The 25,554-nt window shown below is 42.3% G+C and overlaps 1 protein-coding gene across 1 annotated transcript in view; it reads right to left on the bottom strand.

The window, feature by feature from the left end:
• The window catches only part of LOC128497768 (uncharacterized), a 33,439-nt gene continuing 7,885 nt past the window's right edge, over positions 1 to 25,554 (bottom strand). The window contains exons 4-15 of the mRNA XM_053467929.1: positions 20,772 to 21,057; positions 19,998 to 20,163; positions 16,944 to 17,020; positions 14,028 to 14,101; positions 12,575 to 12,860; positions 11,519 to 11,673; positions 9,599 to 9,884; positions 8,479 to 8,651; positions 5,260 to 5,545; positions 3,879 to 4,051; positions 715 to 934; positions 1 to 169 (exon numbers count right to left, since the gene is read on the bottom strand). Coding sequence (XP_053323904.1) covers positions 1 to 169; positions 715 to 934; positions 3,879 to 4,051; positions 5,260 to 5,545; positions 8,479 to 8,651; positions 9,599 to 9,884; positions 11,519 to 11,673; positions 12,575 to 12,860; positions 14,028 to 14,101; positions 16,944 to 17,020; positions 19,998 to 20,163; positions 20,772 to 21,057 — 2,351 coding nt within the window. The remainder of the gene's footprint in view (positions 170 to 714; positions 935 to 3,878; positions 4,052 to 5,259; positions 5,546 to 8,478; positions 8,652 to 9,598; positions 9,885 to 11,518; positions 11,674 to 12,574; positions 12,861 to 14,027; positions 14,102 to 16,943; positions 17,021 to 19,997; positions 20,164 to 20,771; positions 21,058 to 25,554) is intronic.

Here is a 25,554-nt window from a genome sequence, read left to right as displayed (position 1 = left end):
CTACCAGCAGACCCGAGGTTCCTCCATAGCAGCCTGTCCATAAACCTCCACTTCACAGAGCGAGAGATACTCTGTGCGGTCAGGGATCACCACCGTGATAAAGCGACCCTCCATTCCCTTACAGCAGACAGCGATGGTGGGGTCAGAGACATCGGTGATGGTGCCACATCTGAAGGAGAAAGAAAACATCAGAATAGCCAACATACGGCATCTGGTTATTTTATATCACATAGTTACAGACGTAAAAGTGAACACGAAGTGGAGGCGGCATAACACATTTATCAGCTACACATTGGAATTCTGGTGGTCACTGGTATATTAATAATCTGGACTGTAGTGCTTTGATCTCATACTATGACTTAAAATCTTAAAATCCTCCCTTGTGTTTCCAGTTTCTCCCTACAGCAAGCTCTGCTGATGTCGGCTCAAACTGGCTTATTGCAAGTCGGGCAAGATGAGCCTTCTTAAGTTTTTGGCAGGGACTTTGGTCAAGTTGCAGCTGAGTCCTACTAGGGTTTTAGGGTCCAGCTCACAGCAGACCACCGGCCAGCTCACCCACCTTCTCTGTTTTTGTTAATGGAGCCAGATGAATTGGATAGTGACTTCCTAAGTATAAATCACTCAGCCCAGATGGAGAGAATCTGGCCCCCGATACCTGACATGAGTTTATTAGTTGGTGTAACCAGCAGATAACTGGATATAACTGAGACTCACATCGGGTTGTTGTTACTGTCAGAATTCCCAATTCTTATTTGGGCTCCAAGCAAACGATTTGGACAACAATCCATTCGGTTCACGATGACCACCGCATCAATCTTAAAGCTCTTCTGGAGATCCAGTCTCCACCAGGGTCCATGGTCACCCTTTGTGTGGGCACACGCATGGATAAAGTAGTTTGTTTCATTGTTGCCGTCAATAGCCAGACTGGCTTCCCCTGGGGTTCCGTTAGAATTGTAAGTGGAGCTTTGACTGGCTGCCCCCAATCTTGCCAAATTTACAGCTGAAATGAAAAAAATTATATTTTATATATATATATATAACCAATATCTTTGTTTCTTTGCAATGAACTAACTGTTACCTGTTCTACTACACAACGGATAACGAGTGTAAAAATGCTTCTTAACGGTCGTTTTTATATCTTTAAACTTTAAAGGAAGATGAAAAACGTCAAAATCTGCTAAGGTTTATTTGCACAATAGAATAAAAAGCAATTCATGTAAAGTGAATTGGTATCTTTAACAAGTCTTAAGGCCTTGGACTCAGTTCAATGTTCTTCGGTAAGTCTGGTTGTGGTCGGGAAATACAAAGCGTTCGTTCCGTATAGAAATTTTCAGAGCGATTCAATGAACGATCAAAGCGAACGAGCTGCCTCAGTCAAAATGCTCCTCAGACGCAAACACCACAACCTGCACTCAGAGAACGGCAAAACCACTCAACACGTTGGAGATTAGATAATATATATGTGAAGAACCATGTCTGATCTTCACTGTTCTTATTATTATATTTATTTGTACCTTGTTTGAATGTGGCTGCAGCTCCAGCCTTCAAAGGTACATATTTTTACCCCCAAAACGCAAGGCATGGGGGTTTAATATATATTTAAAAAACATTACGGGAGGGTCATGGTCACCCAAGAAGTCTTCTTCTGTCTCATCTCCTCCTCACCCCCCAATAGATTTTAAGCTCCTAGGAACAGGGTCCTATTTTGCTTCTGTACGAACAGGGGGTAATTAAATGACTCTGGGTGAATATATATGTTAAATATTTAATTAAAAAAATACTTTAAGGGAGGCACAGACCCAAAGCCTTGCATCTCCCTTATCTCCTAGCCCAGGGGTGTCCAAGTTTTTTCTGCAGTGGGCCACTTCATCAGAATTGTATACGTGCCTTTAATAAGATATGCAGATTAAAATAAAGTAAATGACACAAAACCTTTACTTTTCCTCTCACTGATTTCTGGGCCTAGAAAGTTTTGTGACTACAAATTCAGGATTCTGGATAAGTAAAAAAATAAATAAAAATAGGGATGCACTAAAATGAAAATTCTGGACCAAAACCGAAAATTCAGGGTTCACTTAGCCGAAACTGAAGGTGACCCCCCCACACACACTTTTAATAAAAGTAATTTACACACCAAAATTGTACAAAAAATTATATATTATGATTGTTAACAGCAATCTCAGGCATACCCAGATTCCAGCATGTACTGGTTGGCTGGGCATTGTAGTTTTTGTCCAATTTTAGTGTGTAACCACACTTTTATTAAAAGTAACACACCACAATTGGACAAAAAAAAAATCAACAATATGACTTGGCATGATAGGAGTGTGATTTATAACAGCAAACACACTCTTTTTATACCCAGGCAACCAGTGAATGCTGGAATCTAGGCATGATGGGACTGTGATTGCTGATAGCAGATTGCTGTTAGCAGTTAGCAATCTCACTCCTATCATCCCAAATCAGCCAGTACATGCTGGTACAGGGTGGCTGTATGTGCAGACGCCATAATACTGGCAGCATCAATACACAAGGGGGACAGCTAGCCAGGTTTCAGCATGTACTGGCTGACTTGGCATGATAGGAGTGTGATTGCTAACAGCAATCACAGTCCCATCATGCCTAGGTTCCAGCACTTACACATCCATGCTATCACACACACAAACCATTCATTCACAGATTAATTCCCTCAATCAGGCATACTCATTCACACAACCCCCCCTACCCCCTTACCTTCACTACAGCTCTTGATGCCGCTCACAGACTTCAGCAGGGGGCGCGGCCTCCCTCGTTCTCCCCACAGAGGAAGCAGGACTGGAGCAGAGAAAAGACCCTCCCACAAGTAAGCCTCAGGGCTCTTGTGATCCTGGCTGCCGATCTCACGCGGGCCGCGCCGCTGTCCTAGCCGGTTTTTGGTCTTGTGGATGGACTTCATTAACCCCTACCAGGGGGAGTTTGGGGTAGGGAAGGACGTTTTAATATATATATATATATAAATATATATATATATATATATATAATTCTAAAATTTAACTTAACCTTGTCCATCACACAAGTAGTGACATATTCTGGGTAGGGGGTAGCAGTCCAAGTCTCTGCTCAGTGGGCCGGTTACAACTGACTGATTTACAGCCAGCTCAGACGCTGAAGCCTTTATGATGGCTGGAGGTGCTGCCCTGGGTCAGGCTTCGGTATGGTAAATATGTCACTGCTCAAAGGGTGCACCTTCACTGGGCCACTGGTTAGACTTTAAACCTCATACTACTGGTTACAGGGAGTGTAGGGGAACCACAGCTAAGGACCCACGCCTCAATTAGAAAATGTATATATATTTTTAGCCCCCCCCATTCGCTGCTATTGAGAGAGGGTATATTAATGGAATTACCTCACAACCGCAACTTACAGGCGTAGAAAGAGAAGAGGGTGAGGAGGTGAGGCAGTAGGAGGTGGGTATGAAAAATGGCTTCTTTAGGATGCAGGTTGAGTACATTAGGAGGGTAGGTGAGTATGTAGGTAGGTAGATAAGCTTCTCTGGGTGGGATTTTAGTGAGAATTGAAATTAAATAAGAGAGGTTAGGGGACATCGGGAGCGAAAAGGTAGATTAGCTCCTTGACAAGAGAGGTAGGACACATATAATGTCTTTGAGGTTGATGTACCGGACATCTTACTCTTACTTATTTGTCTACAGTAGGGGGTAAAGAGTGGGCACTCCTTGGCCAGAAATCCCCTGATAACACCACTCTATTCCCCTTCCCTTGGATAGAGCTGATATGCTCCTCAAACAAATTTCTGTGGAACCCCATGCTCCTCTATTCATTTTAACCAAAAAAAAGCAATACAAACATATTTAGTAAAACATATATGGAGATTCTCTCACCTCCTGGCTGCAGACCACAGAACCGGGCCCATCCAGCATCTCCATAAACCTCCACTTCACAGAACGAGAGATACTCTGCGCAGTCAGGGATCATCACCGTGATATAGCGACCCTCCATTCCGTTACAGCAGACAGCGATGGTGGCTTTAGAGACATCGGTGATGGTGCTACATCTGAAGTTACAGGCGTAAAAGTGAACACGAAGTCCGTGGAGGCGGCATAACACATTTACCAGCTACACATTGGAATTCTGGTGGTCACTGGTATATTAATAATCTGGACTATAGTGCTTTAATCTCATACTATGACTTAAAATCCTCCCCTGTGTTTCCAGTTTCTCCCTATAGCAAGCTCTGCTGATGTTGGCTCAACCTGGTTTATTTCAAGTAGGGCAATATGAGTCTTCTTAAGGTTTTGGCAGGGACTTTGGTCAAGTTGCTAGGGTACAGCTCACAGAACACACCGGCCAGCTCACCCACCTTCATCTGTCCAACTGAATTGGATAGTGACTTCTTAAGTATAAATCAAGCCAACTATCTGGATCTGCTTGTTATTTGATGGGAATGACAAGACAGGCAACCACGTGCTATAAAATGGTGCTGTCTCAAACATCTTTCTGGTTCCAAGTGGAAGACATTTTGCCATTTGCTGCTGTCCCAAAGGTATAATCCATTATCAGGCCCATTCTCAGTTAATCAATATGTTAATCGTATCATGCAGTCAGATCATACTATAAATAGGAGGGTCTATTGTCCCAAATGCATTTATCAAGATGCCACTGGGGGGGATGAAGGGGGTTCTATCATCTCCAGAATAATCTGGAAGTTGCTCTCCGCCGCATCCCTTACAAAAAATTACTGCAGTTTTTCTGAAGTAATACTGCAGTTTTTTGGACATGAAAAAACTGAAATACTGCACTTTTAGTGCAGTATTACTGCACATTTACTGCACTTTTTTTTTATATTGCAAACCTACAGTTGTACTTCAATATACTACAGCTTTATTGCATTTGTACTTCCGTACAAAAGTAACTGCAGTAAAAGTGCAGTACAGTGAAGTACAAATGCAGTAAAACTGAAGTAAATGTGCAGTAAAACTGAAGTAAATGTGCAGTAATACTGCACTAAAAGTGCAGTATTGCAATTTTTTCATGTCCAAAAAACTGCAGTATTACTTCAGAAAAACTGCAGTAATTTTTTCATAAGGGATCGACCACATTCTGTTACACCGGTGGTTAGGAGTGATTAGGCGTTTTATTTATCTCACCCTAAAGATTTGGGACTCCTACACTCAGCCCAGATGGAGAGAATCCGGCCCGATACCTGACATGAGTTTATTAGTTGGTGTAACTAGCAGATAACTGGATATAAATGAGACTCACATCGGGTTGTTGTTACTGTCAGAATTCCCAATTCTTATTTGGGCTCCAAGCAAACGATTTGGACAACAATCCATTCGGTTCACGATGACCACCGCGTCAATCTTAAAGCTCTTCTGGAGATCCAGTCTCCACCAGGGTTCATGATCACCGTTTGTGTGGGCACACGCATGGATAAAGTAGTTTGTTTCTTTGTTGCCGTCAATGGCCAGACTGGCTTCCCCTGGGGTTATGTTAAAATTGTAAGTGGAGCTTTGACTGGCTGTCCCCGATCTCGCCAAATTTACAGCTGAAATGAAAAAAATTAAATATATAAAACCAATATCTTTGTTTCTTTGCAATGAACTAACTGTTACCGGTTCTACTACACAACGGATAACGAGTGTAAAAATGCTTCTTAACGGTCGTTTTTATATCTTTAAACTTTAAAGGAAGATGAAAAACGTCAAAATCTGCTAAGGTTTATTTGCACAATAGAATAAAAAGCAATTCATGTAAAGTGAATTGGTATCTTTAACAAGTCTTAACCCCTTAAGGACAATAGAGGTTTTTACTCGTAGTATATTGCGGGACAATGGCTCTTTTCACGTTTTTCAGTGTTACTGTTTAGCTGTGATTTTCTTCTTTCTCATTTCGTGCTTCCACACATATTATATATTGTTTTTTCCAGGACAAACAGGGCTTTCTTTAGATACCATTCATTTTATCATATCATCTAATTTACTATAAAAAAATGATAAAATATGGGGATTTTTTGTAAAAAAATTACCTTTTCTCACTTTTTAAACAGAAAACTTTTACTCATCTGCAAAAACTAATGAAAAAACCTGCTAAATAGATTCTACTATTTGTCCTGAGTTTAGAAATACCCAATGTTTTTATGTTTTTTTGCTTTTTTCTGCACGTTATGGGGCAATAAGTACAGGTAGCGTTTTGCCATTTCACATCCTTTTTTTCCAAATCTGGTAATTCTTCCCCCCATGTGCCATTTCGGGTATCTTTGAAGCCGGCCAATGCAATTTACCCCATCAAATCATATATTTTTAAAAACTAGACACCCCAAGGTATCTGAAATGCTGGTATTTTAACCCTTTTCATGCACTAATTTTACCACCACCCTTAGTGAAACTTTATGGTAGTAAATGTTTTTTGTATTTTTTTCACACATGTTGTACTTCAGGTATAAATTTATCGTGCTGGTATATGTCCGTGTCAAACAACACCCCAATATGTGTTCAGTAACATCTCCTGAGCGCAGTGATACCCCCCATGCATGGGTTTGTAGGGTTATTTGGGAGGTAAAATGCCGCCTTTGTGAGGTGTGTATTTTTTTGCCATTTAGACATCTGCCCCATGTCCCATATTTGGGACATCTTTGAACCCGGCCAATTCAATTTACCCCATCAAATCATATATTTTTTAATACTAGACATCCTATGGGCATTTGTAATGCCAATATTTTAACTCTTTCCATGCTGGAATTTTTGTAAAGATAAAGAATTTTAGGACTTGCTTATTAAAAACTTTTTTTTTTTTTTTTTTGGTGACAGTGGGGATTTTTACATGTTACCATATTTTTTTTTTTTTTATTACTAGTCACTCTCATTAGTGAGCTGGGCTCCATTGACCTTGCATGGTTGGATGCAGTACCTGCATTCAACCTGCAGGAGGAGCTCGAGAGTTCTCAAGAGGGTCTGGATAGACCCTCTGTGAACTCAGATCTATTGTTAATGCCATCCTGTGAATGACGGCAACGTCATTCACAGGATGGCACTTGTGGTTGCTCCTCGGAGCAATCACAAGGTGATCGGGGTAGGGGGGTAGTGTTGCTGGCATGCCTCGATACTGAGGCATGTCAGCAACACAGTTTATGCTTAGGAAGCAATTCCGATCACTTCCTAAGCAGTTTTAGCCGGGCGATCTTTGATGATCGGTGCGGCGGCGGCCATTTTTCTTCCGGGGAGGGCTGCCAAGGGCTGCCCTCCCCGGATCCACGGTTAGCCTCACTTGTGAGGCTTCCGTGGATGCCGCAAAGCCGCCGATCGCGGCGAAAACGCTATTTAACGGCAGCCCGTACATGTACGGGCATTGTCGTTAACACGTTGCACGGCAACCCCGTACATGTACGGGGATTGTCGTTAAGGGGTTCAGGCATTGGATTCAGTTCAACGTTCTTCTGTAAATCTGGTTGTGGTCGGGAAATACAAAGCGTTCGTTCTGTATAGAAATGTTCAGAGCGATTCATATATATATGTTAAATATTTAATTAAAAAAAAACTTTAAGGGAGGCACAGACCCAAAGCATCACATCTCCCTTATCTCCTAGCCGGTTTCTGGTCTTGTGGATGGACTTCATTACCCCCTACCAGGGGGAGTTTGGGGTAGGGAAGGACTTTTTAATATATATATATATATATATATATACAGAGGCCTAGGTGGTAGCAGTCCACGTCCCTGCTTAGTGACTGATTTACAGCCAGCACAGACTCGAAAGCCTTTATGATGGCTGGAGGTGCTGCCCTGGGTCAGGCTTCGGTATGGTAAATATGTCACTGCTCAAAGGGTGCACCTTCACTGGGCCACTGGTTAAACTTTAACCCTCATACTACTGGTTACAGGGAGTGTAGGGGAACCACAGCTAAGGACCCACGCCTCAATTAGAAAATGTATATATATTTTTAGCCCCCCCCCATTCGCTGCTATTGAGAGAGGGTATATTAATGGAATTACCTCACAACCGCAATTTACAGGCGTAGAAAGAGAAGAGGGTGAGGAGGTGAGGCAGTAGGAGGTGGGTATGAAGAACGGCTTCTTTAGGATGCAGGTTGAGTACATTAGGAGGGTAGGTGAGTATGTAGGTAGGTAGGTAAGCTTCTATGGGTGGGTTTTTAGTGAGAATTGAAATTAAATAAGAGAGGTTACGGAGACATCGGGAGCGAAAAGGTAGATTAGCTCCTTGACGAGAGAGGTGGTACACATTTAATGTCTTTGAGGTTGATGTACCGGACATCTTACTCTTACATATTTGTCTTCAGTAGGGGTTAAGAGTGGGCACTCCTTGCCCAGAAATTCCCTGATAACACCACTCTATATCCCTTCCCTTGGATAGGGCTGATCTGCTCCTCGAACAAATTTCTGTGGAACCCCATGCTCCTCTATTCATTTTAACCAAAAAAAGCAATACAAACATATTTAGTAAAACATAAATGGAGATTCTCTCACCTCCTGGCTGCAGACCACAGGACTGGGCCCATCCAACATCTCCATAAACCTCCACTTCACAGAACGAGAGATACTCTGTGCGGTCAGGGATCACCACCGTGATATAGCGACCCTCCATTCCGTTACAGCAGACAGCGATGGTGGCTTGAGAGACATCGGTGATGGTGCTACATCTGAAGGAGAAAGAAAACATCAGAATAGCCAACATACGGCATCTGGTTATTATATATCACATAGTTACAGACGGTTATTATATATCACATAGTTACAGACGTAAAAGTGAACGGGAAGTCCGTGGAGGCGGCATAACACATTTACCAGCTACACATTGGAATTCTGGTGGTCACTGGTATATTAATAATCTGGACTATAGTGCTTTGATCTCATACTATGACTTAAAATCCTCCCTTGTGTTTCCAGTTTCTCCCTATAGCAAGCTCTGCTGATGTTGGCTCAACCTGGCTTATTTCAAGTAGGGCATGATGAGCCTTCTTAAGGTTTTGGCAGGGACTTTGGTCAAGTTGCAGCTGAGTCCTACTAGGGTACAGCTCACAGAACACCACCGGCCAGCTCACCCACCTTCATCTGTCCAGATGAATTGGATAGTGACTTCTTAAGTATAAATCAAGCCAACTATCTGGATCTGCTTGTTGTTTGATGGGAATGACAAGACAGGCAACCACCTGCTATAAAATGGTGCTGTCTCAAACATCTTTCTGGTTCCAAGTGGAAGACATTTTGCCATTTGCTGCTGTCCCAGAGGTATAATCCATTATCAGGCTCAGACATATTCTCAGTTAATCAATATGTTAATCGTATCATGCAGTCAGATCATACTATAAATAGGAGGGTCTATTGTCCCAAATGCATTTATCAAGATGCCCCTGGGGGGATGAAGGGGGTTCTATCATCTCCAGAATAATCTGGAAATTGCTCTCCGCCGCATCGACCACATTCTGTTACACCGGTGGTTAGGAGTGATTAGGCGTTTTATTTATCTCACCCTAATGATTTGAGACTCCCACACTCAGCGCAGATGGAGAGAATCCGGCCCCCGATACCTGACATGAGTTTATTAGTTGGTGTAACTAGCAGATAACTGGATATAACTGAGACTCACATCGGGTTGTTGTTACTGTCAGAATTCCCAATTCTTATTTGGGCTCCAAGCAAACGATTTGGACAACAATCCATTCGGTTCACGATGACCACCGCGTCAATCTTAAAGCTCTTCTGGAGATCCAGTCTCCACCAGGGTCCATGGTCACCCTTTGTGTGGGCACACGCATGGATAAAGTAGTTTGTTTCATTGTTGCCGTCAATAGCCAGACTGGCTTCCCCTGGGGTTCCGTTAGAATTGTAAGTGGAGCTTTGACTGGCTGTCCCCGATCTCGCCAAATTTACAGCTGAAATGAAAAAAATTAAGTATATATATAACCAATGTCTTTGTTTCTTTGCAATGAACTAACTGTTACCTGTTCTGCTACACAACGGATAACGAGTGTAAAAATGCTTCTTAACGGTCGTTTTTATATTTTTAAACTTTAAAGGAAGATGAAAAACGTCAAAATCTGCTAAGGTTTATTTGCACAATAGAATAAAAAGCAATTCATGTAAAGTGAATTGGTATCTTTAACAAGTCTTAAGGCCTTGGACTCAGTTCAATGTTCTTCGGTAAGTCTGGTTGTGATCGGGAAACACAAAGCATTCGTTCCGTATGGAAATGTTCAGAGCGATTCAATGAACGATCAAAACGAACGAGCTGCCTCAGTCAAAATGCTCCTCAGACGCAAACACCACAACCTGCACTCAGAGAACGGCAAAACCACTCAACACGTTGGAGATTAGATAATATATATATATTAAGTACATACATGGGGCATGGGGGTTTAATATATATTTAAAAAACATTACGGGAGGGTCATGGTCATCCAAGAAGTCTTCTTCTGTCTCATCTCCTCCTCACCCCCCCAATAGATTGTAAGCTCCTAGGAACAGGGTCCTATTTTGCTTCTGTACGAACAGGGGGTAATTAAATGACTCTGGGTGAATATATATGTTAAATATTTAATTAAAAAAATACTTTAAGGGAGGCACAGACCCAAAGCCTCGCATCTCCCTTATCTCCTAGACGGTTTCTGGTATTGTGGATGGACTTCATTACCCCCTACCAGAGGGAGTTTGGGGTAGGGAAGGACTTTTTAAAATATATATATACAGAGGCCTAGGTGGTAGCAGTCCACGTCCCTGCTTAGTGACTGATTTACAGCCAGCACAGACTCCGAAGCCTTTATGATGGCTGGAGGTGCTGCCCTGGGTCAGGCTTCAGTATGGTAAATATGTCACTGCTCAAAGGGTGCACCTTCACTGGGCCACTGGTTAAACTTTAACCCTCATACTACTGGTTACAGGGTGTGTAGGGGAACCACAGCTAAGGACCCACGCCTCAATTAGAAAATGTATATATATTTTTAACCCCCCCCCCCCGTTCGCTGCTATTGAGAGGGTATATTAATGGAATTACCTCACAACCGCAACTTACAGGCGTAGAAAGAGAAGAGGGTGAGGAGGTGAGGCAGTAGGAGGTGGGTATGAAGAATGGCTTCTTTAGGATGCAGGTTGAGTACATTAGGAGGGTAGGTGAGTATGTAGGTAGGTAGGTAGGTAAGCTTCTCTGGGTGGGTTTTTAGTGAGAATTGAAATTAAATAAGAGAGGTTAGGGAGACATTGGGAGCGAAAAGGTAGATTAGCTCCTTGATGAGAGAGGTGGGACACATTTAATGTCTTTGAGGTTTATGTGACCGGACATCTTACTCTTACTTATTTGTCTTCGGTAGGGGTAAAGAGTGGGCACTCCTTGCCCAGAAATTCCCTGATAACACCACTCTATTCCCCTTCCCTTGGATAGAGCTGATATGCTCCTCAAACAAATTTCTGTGGAACCCCATGCTCCTCTATTCATTTTAACCAAAAAAAAGCAATACAAACATATTTAGTAAAACATATATGGAGATTCTCTCACCTCCCGGCTGCACGCCACAGAACTGGGCCCATCCAGCATCTCCATAAACCTCCACTTCACAGAACGAGAGATACTCTGTGCGGTCAGGGATCACCATCGTGATAAAGCGACCCTCCATTCCGTTACAGCAGACAGCGATGGTGGCTTGAGAGACATCGGTGATGGTGCTACATCTGAAGGAGAAAGAAAACATCAGAATAGCCAACATACAGCATCTGGTTATTTTATATCACATAGTTACAGACGTAAAAGTGAACGCGAAGTCCTTGGAGGCGGCATAACACATTTACCAGCTACACATTGGAATTCTGGTGGTCACTGGTATATTAATAATCTGGACTATAGTGCTTTGATCTCATACTATGACCTAAAATCCTCCCCTGTGTTTCCAGTTTCTCCCTATAGCAAGCTCTGCTGATGTTGGCTCAACCTGGCTTATTTCAAGTGGGGCACTATGAGTCTTCTTAAGGTTTTGGCAGGGACTTTGGTCAAGTTGCAGCCAAGTCCTACTAGGGTACAGCTCACAGAACACACCGGCCAGCTCACCCACCTTCATCTGTCCAGATGAATTGGATAGTGACTTCTTAAGTATACATCAAGCCAACTATCTGGATCTGCTTGTTGATTGATGGGAATGACAAGACAGGCAACCACCTGCTATAAAATGGTGCTGTCTCAAACATCTTTCTGGTTCCAAGTGGAAGACATTTTGCCATTTGCCCCTGTCCCAAAGGTATAATCCATTATCAGGCTCAGACATATTCTCAGTTAATCAATATGTTAATCGTATCATGCAGTCAGATCATACTATAAATAGGAGGGTCTATTGTCCCAAATGCATTTATCAAGATGCCCCTGGGGGGGATCATCTCCAGAAAAATCTGGAAGTTGCTCTCCGCGGCATCGACCACATTCTGTTACACCAGTGGTTAGGAGTGATTAGGTGTTTTATTTATACCCTAAAGATTTGGGACTCCTACACTCAGCCCAGATGGAGAGAATCCGGCCCCGATACCTTACATGAGTTTATTAGTTGGTGTAACTAGCAGATAACTGGATATAACCGAGACTCACATCGGGTTGTTGTTACTGTCGGAATTCCCAATTCTTATTTGGGCTCCAAGCAAACGATTTGGACAACAATCCATTCGGTTCACAATGACCACCGCGTCAATCTTAAAGCTCTTCTGAAGATCAAGTCTCCACCAGGGTCCATGGTCACCCTTTGTGTGGGCACACGCATGGATAAAGTAGTTTGTTTCATTGTTGCCGTCAATAGCCAGACTGGCTTCCCCTGGGGTTCCGTTAGAATTGTAAGTGGAGCTTTGACTGGCTGTCCCCGATCTCGCCAAATTTACAGCTGAAATGAAAAAAAGTAAACATAATTCGTATTGTTAATGGTCTACAAGAGAACATGAAACGTGCGGAGCTTGACACATTATATATATCTTTGTTTCTATCTCTTGCCATCAACTACACAGTCAGGCCTGGATGATCTGATAATTATCGTCAGACCCCGATAGGCTGTTGCCATATAAACTGAAAATGCTTCTTAAAGGTTCTGTGTTGCTTCATATTATTAAAGTATAAAAAAAAAAATTATATCTGCCAAGGTTTATTTACACAATAGAATAGAGAGCAATTAATGTAAAGTGTGAGTGAAGAGTGAGGGTATCTTTAACAAATCTAAGGCATTGCGTCGTTGGACTCCGTTCAATGTTCTTCACTAAGTTTGGATGTGGTCCAGAAATACAAAGCCTTCGTTCTGTATAGAAATGTTCAGATGAACGTGACTAAAACAAACTCGCTGTCTCAGCCAAAATGCTCGTCAGAAGTAAACACCGCATACTTGCATTCAGAGAACGGCAAAACCACTCAACACATTGGAGCGCTGCCTTGACAAATTGTGATTACAGCTAATTGGGATGGGTAACCTGCGTCAACCTTTCATTCATTGATAGAGCAATATTTAAATAAAATAATTAAATGAAATAATATAGAAACACCAACTGCCTCAGTCTCTCTGAGTAGTAGACTTCGGAAGAGACACATGTTTCTAATTTGAGTTGTTAGTGATCCCAGACTTATTCAGGAACTCGGACAACTCAAATTAGAAACACATTTCTCTTCTGTTAGAAGATCAGACAGCTACGATTTCAGCCAGGGACCTCGAAGGTCTTAATGGTTTATGTCAAGGGTAGGCAATCTTCGGCTCTCCAGATGTTGTGGACTACATTTCCCTTAATGCTTTGCCAGCATGATGACTGTAAGAGCATTATGGGAGATGTAGTCCAATAAATCAGGAGAGCCGAAGATTGCCTACCCCTGGTTTATGTAATTGGACATCTTACCTTTTGTAATTGGACATTGTGTCCACATTAAGAGGCAACAGTGGTCACTAACTGTCCAGAAATTCCCTGATAATGCCCTATTCACCCTCCAGCCGGATAGGGCTAATACGTCCCTTGATCAAATTTCTGTGGCATTGCAAAAATATTTAGTGAAACGTATATGTATGTTCTCTTACCTCCAGGCTTCAGACCACAGAACTGGGCCCATCCAACAGCTCCGCACACCAACAGAAGAAGAAAGCACTTCATCCTAACATGATATGGAAAATCAAATTTACTGTTAATTTAACACTACGAATGTGATAGAGTGTGAGAGAGCATGGCAGAGTGAGTATAGAAAACAAAATCCCAACAAGAAGTTGGAGCCTTCAGCTTCATTTTCGTTGGGCCCACTCCAGGTTATTAAACATTCGTACAAACTACTGAATGCACAAGTGCACAATTCATATTATTTCAACATCTACACAAAGGGGAGGATGGACTCCAGAAAATCACAAGAGACCGCCTGGATCATTGAACAATCTGTAGCGAAGCAGAGGGAGCTGTAGAGTTCAGTGAGCTTCAGCCATTTTCATTTTAGCCCAGCATGGCCCATAGTCGTATGCTTTTAAGCTCCACATAATAAAGAAGTTTGATTCACTTTCAGTTTAGGGGTAATCTATGGATAGGAGGCATCCAAACATGGTGGCCGCGGCACACGTAAAATACTGGATTTCTAAACTGCACAAGAAAACCTACCCTTACAAAAAATTACTACAGTTTTTCTGAAGTAATACTGCAGTTTTTTGGACATGAAAAAACTGCAATACTGCACATTTACTGCCGTTTTACTGCATTTGTACTTCACTGTACTGCAGTATTACTGCACATTTACTGCACTTTTTTTATATTGCAAACCTACAGTTGTACTTCAATGTACTGCAACTTTATTGCATTTGTACTTCCGTACAAAAATAACTGCAGTAAAACTGCAGTACAGTGAAGTACAAATGCAGTAAAACTGCAGTAAATGTGCAGTAATACTGCAGTAAAAGTGCAGTATTGCAGTTTTTTCATGTCCAAAAAACTGCAGTATTACTTCAGAAAAAGGGTAGTTTTCATCAAAATACAGCAGAGACACATTGAGGCCTTCAGAACGCTGTGAAGCCTGCTGCCGGGTACCAGACTAGTACACAGCAGAAAGCCCTAAGTAAGCTTACTCATAATATCATGGAGGCTGTTCTAAGACCACCACAAAGCTTGAATCTCAATGCTGCTAACTTCTCTTGAGCTTGGAGAGCCATTTACTTTTAATTCGATTGGCGTGAAAGGTAGACAAATAACCACTAAATAGACACTAAGCATCCCCTGCATTTTACAAGCTTTTGAAAATGTGGAAAATGTGGGTTTTTTCAAGCAATCAAGAGCAACGGGAGAAAATTTACTCATGTCACTGATTTGAAAAGGCAATATAAGAGACTCTCTCTAATCTGGGACAGAATAGTCAGAGATTCACAGTTAACGGAAAATGAGCTGAATCTGGAAACATTTCTTCAAATATGTAGAGCTTCACAAGAGAAAGAGTTTGGAGCTTCTCATTCCATGGTACATGCAATTACTTCAAAAGTAGGAAAGGGACATGCTAACGCCAGGATATCTACTGCTGTGTAAATACTATGAGACGAGGGAAACAGAGAAACGTCCAGCGTATGGACCGACATGCCTGGACGATGCTGAGGTTGACTTCTTATTCAGCCAGCTTCTTCCTCATAATGAAGCCAACTTCAGCATCATATTCACTTTCAACTGAATTGTGGAGCAAGCTGGAATCTTATTCCGTCTCATCTGCTCAATAAGACTGCAGACGTAGAACCTACAAATCAAGTACTGATTGCAGAATTAAACTGAAAACCCCACATAGCAACCAAAGATGGAATTTACAGTGGAAGAGGTGGGTGACCATGTTCCTCTGCTGTGAATAAAAGCTGTCCGGACAATGAATTTCACTGAGCATTATTTTGATTGATGGTCATACATGGACAAAGCAAACTGACAGCCAGACACCTATGGATTGGCATACATTACAAGCAAGATTCTCAGATATGTTTGAGGGAGATGGAGTCTTGGAAGTAGAATAATAGCATGGAACCAACAAGATTACCCAAAAAGATGGTGCCTGTGTCCACGGTAAACCATTTGAAAGCAGAACTCCAAAGACCTTTGGAAAAGCGGTATAATAGCACCAGTACATAGTGATAGGAGGTATCGAAACACATTGGGGTTAGTAGGGTGTGTGGAAGGGTACAGGAGGGATGTCTATGAAAATCCAAAATTGTGGATTCCAAAAAACACATATCTCCCAACCATCCTGATTTTCAGGCACTGTCCCATTGTCCACGCAAACAGACCCCCTGTCCTAATTTGGGTGGTAATCGAGGAGGTCCTCCGAACTTGAAAAACTTAAAACTGACTTTATGATCCAATAAATTAATTTCCAATTCACCCATCCAGAGCTTAAGTGAGAAAATTCTAATTCCAATTTCCCATTTAGTGAGGTGGTAAATGAAATTAAAAATAATTAGTACCATTAAGGAATGAACTTTAAATGAAATAAAAATTAAATAATTATTTTTCATAAAAAATAAAAACATTTAGTACCCACCTTAATTACCTGATTCTCTACAGCAGGAGGATAAAATAAGCAGCCTTTATAAAGACTCCCAAGCAGGCACTTAACAGACCCGTCCCTTTTCTTTATAAATTTGCCAAAAGGATAATGTTTAACCTGTGATTTCTCCTTGAGTTCACTAGAAAAGCCAGAATGTTATCTAAAAAAGAAATGTTAAGGGTGACCCCCTCTATTATGTGCATTATAATATAATGTTATATCCATAGATCTGATGGTTGGAGAGCAGGAGACTGGTGCACCAGGTGAGATGGGGCTATCTCTGTAGTCTCCGTATCAGGGCAGATAGAAGGAACAAAATAATCAGTCAGGCATTTATTGTCTAGAAGTACATCTTGTTCCTATCAAACGAAAACCAAGAGTGGAGAGCATGGGATAGTCCCAGGAAAAGGAGAAAATGGAGAAGAAGCAAGGGTGGCCAGGACACCTGAGATTATGCTGTCTCTCAGCTTTCCACAGACTTAGGTTCTCCACTTGCTGATTGATGTACATGCGTGCCAAGGTCTGAGGAACACAAAGGAGTCTCTAGCTGAGTTACAGGAATCCACAATGAGATCCCGGAACGGAAACCCTTGCCAGGAATGAAATACGGAGCAGCAGAGTTTCAGTGCAGATAAAGCCATTATATGGTCTTTGAGAGAGGTGCACAAATGTAGCGCCAGTTGTTATTCTGGTCATTTCGACTCATTTGTGGCTCCTCTCTGTGAGTAACTGAGGATGCCATGTGAAATTATATTCCCGAATCCTGCCATATACATATAACTGTGATGCTCCATATTTCTTCCTGTTGATACTTAGTGAATAATGGATAAGAAGACACTCAAGCCATATAAACTCTTTAGCGCTAGACCACATGATACTGTATCCGTTTTGCAGAAGGAGATGTTTAGCACTATGAGTGGTGGAGCATCCAGTGACGTCTGATTGAAGGGTCGAGACAGAGGATGTTTCCGGAACCTCTGCCATTTTGAACTAAGATAACATTGTGTGAACTTCTGTCAAAATGGCGGCGCTTCCAGTAAAGTACTCTTTTTATAGATAAACCCAACAAATTCAAGAATGTGATATTAAGGTGCAAACATGTAACGTCCTTATTATAATCTCTCATGTACTCCCAGTACACAAACATTACCCACACAATTTCTGTGAACTCATAGCCTCATACCAATGAATAAACATACGAGCTCAGCCTTGCACTTTAAATTGTAAACAGACACTATTTGGTCAAAAGTATTGGGATACCTGACTATTACATCAACAGGGATTTTTCTGACTTTGCATAGCATTGTACAATGTGTTGGTGTGCTGAAGCGTCACTGGAAGTAAGAGGCCCAAACCCTGATTTCGAAAAATTAAGAGGTGTGTGCCAATACATTTGTCCATATTGTGGTGCACAAAGCAAGGTCCATATAGACATGGTTGGATGAGTGACCGACCGCACAGAGCCCTGACCTCAACCCCCTTCAAATAACTTTTAGATAAACTGGAAAAGAGATTGCGAGTCACTTTATTATCCAATCCGAACAGAAGGATGCCATTGGTTAATAAGGACAGCACTTCTCAAGCTTCTTATAGATAAACCCAAAAAATTCAGGACAACCCAACAATTGGATTCAAATTATAGGCTCTACAGACTTTATCAAACAATTCAGACAATCAATAAAGGCAGTGGTATGAAGAGTCTTTCCCAAGAAATACAAGGAAATAGGCACAAAGAAACAAATAAATATCTTTAGTACTGGAGGAGCTGCTATTTCACAGCTTGAGTCCGGGCAAAGTCCTTCTTTGAGCCTAACCGAACTAAGAGTCCTTTCTGACGGTCTTGTTGGACCTGGTAATCTCTAAGACGGAGATCTATTTGACCCATGATGGTAATAAGGGTCTCTAGATCATTCGGAAAGTATCTGGTCATGATTTTATCTTTCAACCAATCAGGCCATTAGTAAATGTTGTAAGCAGGATTTCATTATTCTAGTCCACCTCGGCAATTACATAATTGGACATGATGTGGAAACCCTTACGAAAAGTAAACAAGTTAGAAGTAGCCATCTGACTCCTGCTAGGCTGGTCAAAGACTTGTCTTGAATCTGCTACAAAGTCTGTGTAGTTGTTGATCAGAGGCAAGCCTCTCTTTCACAAAAGTAAAGCCCAGGCCAGGGCCCGGTAAGTGAGCAGAGAAATTATATAGTCTACTCTTGCCTGGTCAGCGACGGAGTCTGTGGTGAGCTGTGGGACCTCATGGTTACAGAGATTTGTTCTGACACTACTATTACTATAATATTCAGCAAACAATATTGCTGCTCAACCCTATGGGAGTTGCAGTCAAGAAAAGTTAATGTTGTGTAGTGTATCTCCGCGATGCAGAGCAAACATTCAGAATCTTGGGAGTAGGGCGCAGCTAGGTGGAGAAGAGCCATGTGTGAGTATCGTGGACTTGTAGGGAGTTGGAGGAGGTGGTGTGATAGTGAGGAGGAGAGGAGTCATGTCTAGCAGGACATAAAATGGGCCACCACCCACACTCTTCCCTCAGCCACTTTGAAATTAATAGCTTGGTAACCGCTTCCTGCCCATCCTCCCTTTTATTACTTGGTGTGTGTTTTATTTGCTAAAGCTATTTTATTGTCGCAGCGGGCGAGGGTGTTCTTGCCAATCAGGAAGGTTTAGGAGTTGATGGGATATTCCTCCCCTAGCCACTGGTAATGATACAGGATAATTGCAGTGCCCACTGAGCTAAAAGCCGGCCAGAGGTTGGCGCTAATTGGATGTAAGGCCAGGACTGGATGCCGATTGGTTGGTAGAGGGGTTAATTAAGGTTGGCAAAGACAGGTTATTTAGGCTTATTATATATTGATATGTTTAAGTTACACAGAACAAAAGTTCATTATTAGTGAATTAATGGCTTGCTTTCACCATGGAAGTTGTGTATCTCGGTTATTCAAGCTTGGGTTGGCATTTTTGGTGTTGTCGGCCTCTCTATACACAGTACCCACTACTTTCATACATGATGTATTACAAAAAAGAGGGTAGTAAAAAAAAAAAGGGGCATAAAGGCTTGGAAACACAATAGGACACTTGGTAGTCTTGCAGCAGTTGGGGTAACGTTTGCCACTCCAAGCGCTGTTATCAGATTTCTCATGATGTTCAGACAAAAAAATGACCCCAACAAACCAATACATCTTGAAGTCCAATGCAGGTAATTATGACTCTGTATATATTCAGTGTGCTAGCGAAACGGCTCTTACATCAACACATAAATGTTATTGTGACACAAAGCTGTCCATGAATGAAGTGACAGACCAGAGGAGAACGTTGTGCATGAAACAGTCTACCAGCCATATTTATAGCCTTTATTGCTGCATCAGTTGAAAACTTCATTCTGATGAAGACAAGTGCACCATAAAGCAATATCACAAAATTTATAAGGCCATATTACTAAATAACATGACATGGACCGCACTGGACAAAATGTGACCAGGTTCTACCAGCAGACCTGAGGTTCCTCCATAGCAGCCTGTCCATAAACCTCCATTTCACAGAGGGTGAGATACTCTGCGCGGTCAGGGATCACCACCGTGATAAAGCGACCCTCCATTCCCTTACAGCAGACAGCGATGGTGGCTTGAGAGACATCGGTGATTGTGCCACATCTGAAGGAGAAAGAAAACATCAGAACAGCCAACATACAGCATCTCGTTATATATCACATAGTTAGACGTAAAAGTGAACGCGAAGTCCGTGGAGGAGGCATAACACATTTACCAGCTACACATTGGAATTCTGGTGGTCACTGGTATATTAATAATCTGGACTGTAGTGCTTAAACCACCTGCTATAAAATGGTGCTGTCTCAAACATCTTTCTGGATTCCAAGTGGAAGACATTTTGCCATTTGCTGCTGTCCCAGAGGTATAATCCATTATCAGGCTCAGACATATTTTCAATTAATCAATATGCTAATCGTATCATGCAGTCAGATCATACTATAAATACTACAAATGCATTTATCAAGATGCCACCGGGGGGGGGGATGAAGGGGGTTCTATCATCTCCAGAATAATCTGGAAGCTGCGCTCCGCCGCATCGACCACATTCTGTTACACCAGTAGTTAGGAGTGATTAGGCGTTTTATTTATCTCACCCTAAAGATTTGGGACTCCTACACTCAGCCCAGATGGAGAGAATCCGGCCCCCGATACCTGACATGCGTTTATTAGTTGGTGTAACTAGCAGATAACTGGATATAACTGAGACTCACATCGGGTTGTTGTTACTGTCAGAATTCCCAATTCTTATTTGGGCTCCAAGCAAACGATTTGGACAACAATCCATTCGGTTCACAATGACCACCGCGTCAATCTTAAAGCTCTTCTGGAGATCCAGTCTCCACCAGGGTCCATGGTCACCGTTTGTGTGGGCACACGCATGAATAAAGTAGTTTGTTTCTTTGTTGCCGTCAATAGCCAGACTGGCTTCCCCTGGTGGTACCTTAAAATTGAAAGTGGAGCTTTGACTGGCTGTCCCCAATCTCGCCAAATTTACAGCTGAAATGAAAAAAATTAAGTATATATATAACCAACATCTTTGTTTCTTTGCAATGAACTAACTGTTACCTGTTCTGCTACACAACGGATAACGAGTGTAAAAATGTTTCTTAACGGTCGTTTTTATATCTTTAAACTTTAAAGGAAGATGAAAAACGTCAAATCTGCTAAGGTTTATTTGCACAATAGAATAAAAAGCAATTCATGTAAAGTGAATTGGTATCTTTAACAAGTCTTAAGGCATTGGACTCAGTTCAATGTTCTTCGGTAAGTCTGGTTGTGATCGGGAAACACAAAGCATTCGTTCCGTATAGAAATGTTCAGAGCGATTCAATGATCGATCAAAGCGAACGAGCTGCCTCAGTCAAAATGCTCCTCAGACGCAAACACCACAACCTGCACTCAGAGAACGGCAAAACCACTCAACACGTTGGAGATTAGATAATATATATATATTAAGTACATACATGGGGCATGGGGGTTTCATATATATTTAAAAAACATTACGGGAGGGTCATGGTCACCCAAGAAGTCTTCTTCTGTCTCATCTCCTCCTCACCCCCCCCAATAGATTGTAAGCTCCTAGGAACAGGGTCCTATTTTGCTTCTGTGCGAACAGGGGGTAATGAAATGACTCTGGGTGAATATATATGTTCAATATTTAATAAAAAAAAAACTTTAAGGGAGGCACAGACCCAAAGCCTCGCATCTCCCTTATCTCCTAACCGGTTTCTGGTCTTGTGGATGGACTTCATTACCCCCTACCAGGGGGAGTTTGGGGTAGGGAAGGACTTTTTAATATAAATATATATACATATATATATATATAATTCTAAAATTTAACTTAACTTTGTCCATCACACAAGTAGTGACATATTCTGGTAGTAAGCCTAGGTGGTAGCAGTCCACGTCCCTGCTCAGTGGGCTGGTTACAACTGACTGATTTACAGCCAGCACAGACTCCGAAGCCTTTATGATGGCTGGAGGTGCTGCCCTGGGTCAGGCTTCGGTATGGTAAATATGTCACTGCTCAAAGGGTGCACCTTCAAAGGGCCACTGGTTAAACATTAACCCTCATACTACTGGTTACAGGGTGTGTAGGGGAACCACATGCCTCAATTAGAAAATGTATATATATTTTTAACCCCCCCCCGTTCGCTGCTATTGAGAGAGGGTATATTAATGGAATTACCTCACAACCGCAACTTACAGGCGTAGAAAGAGAAGAGGGTGAGGAGGTGAGGCAGTAGGAGGTGGGTATGAAGAATGGCTTCTTTGGGATGCAGGTTGAGTACATTAGGAGGGTAGGTGAGTATGTAGGTAGGTAGGTAAGCTTCTATGGGTGAGTTTTTAGTGAGAATTGAAATTAAATAAGAGAGGTTAGGGAGACATTGGGAGCGAAAAGGTAGATTAGCTCCTTGACGAGAGAGGTAGGACACATATAATGTCTTTGAGGTTGATGTGACCGGACATCTTACTCTTACATATTTGTCTTCAGTGGGGGTAAAGAGTGGGCACTCCTTGCCCAGAAATTCCCTGATAACACCACTCTATTCCCCTTCCCTTGGATAGGGCTGATATGCTCCTCAAACAAATTTCTGTGGAACCCCATGCTCCTCTATTCATTTTAACCAAAAAAAAGCAATACAAACATATTTAGTAAAACATATATGGAGATTCTCTCACCTCCTGGCTGCAGACCACAGAACTGGGCCCATCCAACAGCTCCGCACACAAGCAGAAGGATAAGACTCTTCATCCTAACACAGAAAATCAAACTTACCATTAAACAAATGGAACAAGGCACTTGAGACAGCTGAGTAGACTGAGGTCTGAATTGGGGCATGGACCTTCTTACATTCCCATTCGGGCAACTTACATGAAAAGAAGCCCCATAAACATTCACCAAAGGATGGAAATCTCAAATGATTCAACACCCCACTGTATGAGGTAAGGACAGAGGCTGGGGGTAACTAGGAGCTCCGTTCTGGGGTATAGGTGTTCCTGTGGGGTGCATTTTCTTTATTCGTAGTGAGAGGGAGAGATGTCTAGACCTCTAGATGCCCATCTGAAATTTCGACAAGGTTCCCATTGTCAAACTGTCCGCCTGTCCCACTTTTGGGGTTAGTAGGGACCTTGAGCTACATGGGGAGATCCCCTGATCTTGGCAAACTTAAAACATACCTTATTGTACCATAAATTAATTTCCAAGCCACCCACTCCAGATCTAACAAGTAAAGTTAATTAATCCTCTGGAGATACAAAAATGTAAGATTTTTTTTCCATAGAAAATAGACATTTAGTACTCACCTTAATCACCTGTTTTTCTTCTGTAGCAGGGGGATACCATAAGCAGCCTTTATAAAGACTAACGTGAGGTCACTTTACGGACCCGCCCCATTTATTATAAATTGTTATTTGGACAGGGGATCGTGTGTAACCTGTTCTTCACCAGAAAAGCCAGATTTTTTACTTAATCCTTCCAAGCATTTGCACTGGGTGGAAAAAAACAAATGTTAAAGGTGGCCCTTTATTAGGTGCATTATAATATAATGGTATATCCATAGATCTGATGGTTGGAGAGCAGCAGGCTGGTGCACCGGGTGACATGCAGCTATATCTGGAGGCACAGGAGAGCTTGTCTCAACGTATGACTCCATATCAGGGCAGATAGAAGCGTTCCTGGGGCACCATCGACGGGCTCATCAGGGCATTTAGTGCCAAGGAGTATCTCATGGATCTTCCAAAGTTTACAAAGTAAGCTAGCAGGACACTTGAGGTTATGGATCCCCGCTTCCTCGTTGGTGTACATGCGTGCCAAGGTCCGACGAATGCTAAGAAACTCAAATAAATCTCTAGCTGGGTTACAGGAATCCACAATGATATCCCAAAGCTGCAACCATCGCCAGGAATGAAATACGGAGCAGTAGAGTTTCAACACAGATAAAGCCATTATATGGTCTTTGAGAGAGGTGCACAAATCGATCCCAATAGCCCTCAGCGGTTGAGTCCTGATGGTCCTCATTTGTGGTTCCTCTGTGTGAGTTACTGAGGATACCATGTGGCATCATATTCCCGAATCCTGTCACAAACATATAACTGTGATGCCCCATATTGCTTCCTGTTGACACTTAGTGTATGATGTCATATCCAATGAGCTCCATCTATTGTCTATGAGGCGCTATGAACGACATGGATAATGAGCCAAGACACAAGATAAGTGCCACTCAACACATATCAACCTTATCTTAGTGCTAGACCACATGCGGCTGTATCCATTTTACAGAAGGAGATGGTGAGGAACCATTCTAGAGCGGTCGAGAAGACAGTTAAGGGGATAGGCCCATCCCTTATTTAATGTAACATATTGTAATGGATAGAATTAAAATTCATTCAGACAATTACTTTGTTTTGTTTTTACTGAGCAGCGTGCTATGGGACTGAATATCCCCCAAAAGATAGATCATGTGGATACAATGATCCTCGAGAGTAAAGAAGGTGATAGGCATACCTGGGAACTTCTGGGCTCCGGCTACCGGAGCCATCCCTTGTGGGACGCGGCAAGGACTGCCCACTGACGTCCCGCTGACATTGGTGGGCGGTCCCGCTGATGTCGGTAGGCGTTCCCACTGACGCTGGGGCATCAGCGGGAAACCCCCCCATTTAAAGGAAAAATGGGCGGGGAGCAGTGCGTGCCAAGACCCTACTCCCGCGACCCAGATGATTCGGGTCTTGACCCAGATAACCGGAAGAGCAGTGCTCACCTGGCAATCTCCGGATCAAACCCGGAGAGTTCCCAGGTATGGTGATAGGGCAGCATCATTAGGGCACTGTGCCCCATTAACCTTTGAATAATGGGCTAGACCCTAAATGCTGCTCAGGGGACATGGAATGAAGAGCCCGCTGCTAATCTAAGATCCAAAAATATAAGTCTTTGATTGTAAACACAACCCAGGAACAAGCAGAGAGTGTGCATTGGAGGAGCTGGCTCAGGTGCATAACCCCCTGCTTTGATCTACATAACTATTAATAATTATGAACGGCACACATTTATTTTGTGGGCTACAATAATATGAGACTTTGCCGGTAGTGTAAGTGTATTACTGATGCCACCCGGGGACAGTATATGAAGTAATGGCGCACTGCGCCTGCACAATCCCTTTTTATTTTTATCGACTTTTCCTTATTGATTTTGTGCTTAGCCGGTAGTGTAAGTATATTACTGAAACACGACCCACGGAAAGCAGTTAAAGAAATTACTTCTAATTTTAAAATTTAAAAAAAGCCCTAAAATAATTATTAAAAAAAGGAACTTCTGCTGCAGTCCCAGTAGGACAATAAAATGAAGGATTAGTGGTTGTACAGTTTGTACAATCTACCCAACCCTAGGCAATTTTGTGCACTGGTAGTGAGATGCGCCTCGGTCTGGTGATGAACGTCCGATCATTAAACTGGAGATACTGGATACTAACGGTCAATGACGTAGTAAATTTTCGT

Source organism: Spea bombifrons, chromosome 5, assembly GCF_027358695.1.
Source record: "Spea bombifrons isolate aSpeBom1 chromosome 5, aSpeBom1.2.pri, whole genome shotgun sequence".
NCBI classification, from domain to species: Eukaryota; Metazoa; Chordata; class Amphibia; order Anura; family Pelobatidae; genus Spea; species Spea bombifrons.
Note: the sequence above shows the minus strand (reverse complement) of the source record. Positions and strands in the feature narration are given on the sequence as shown.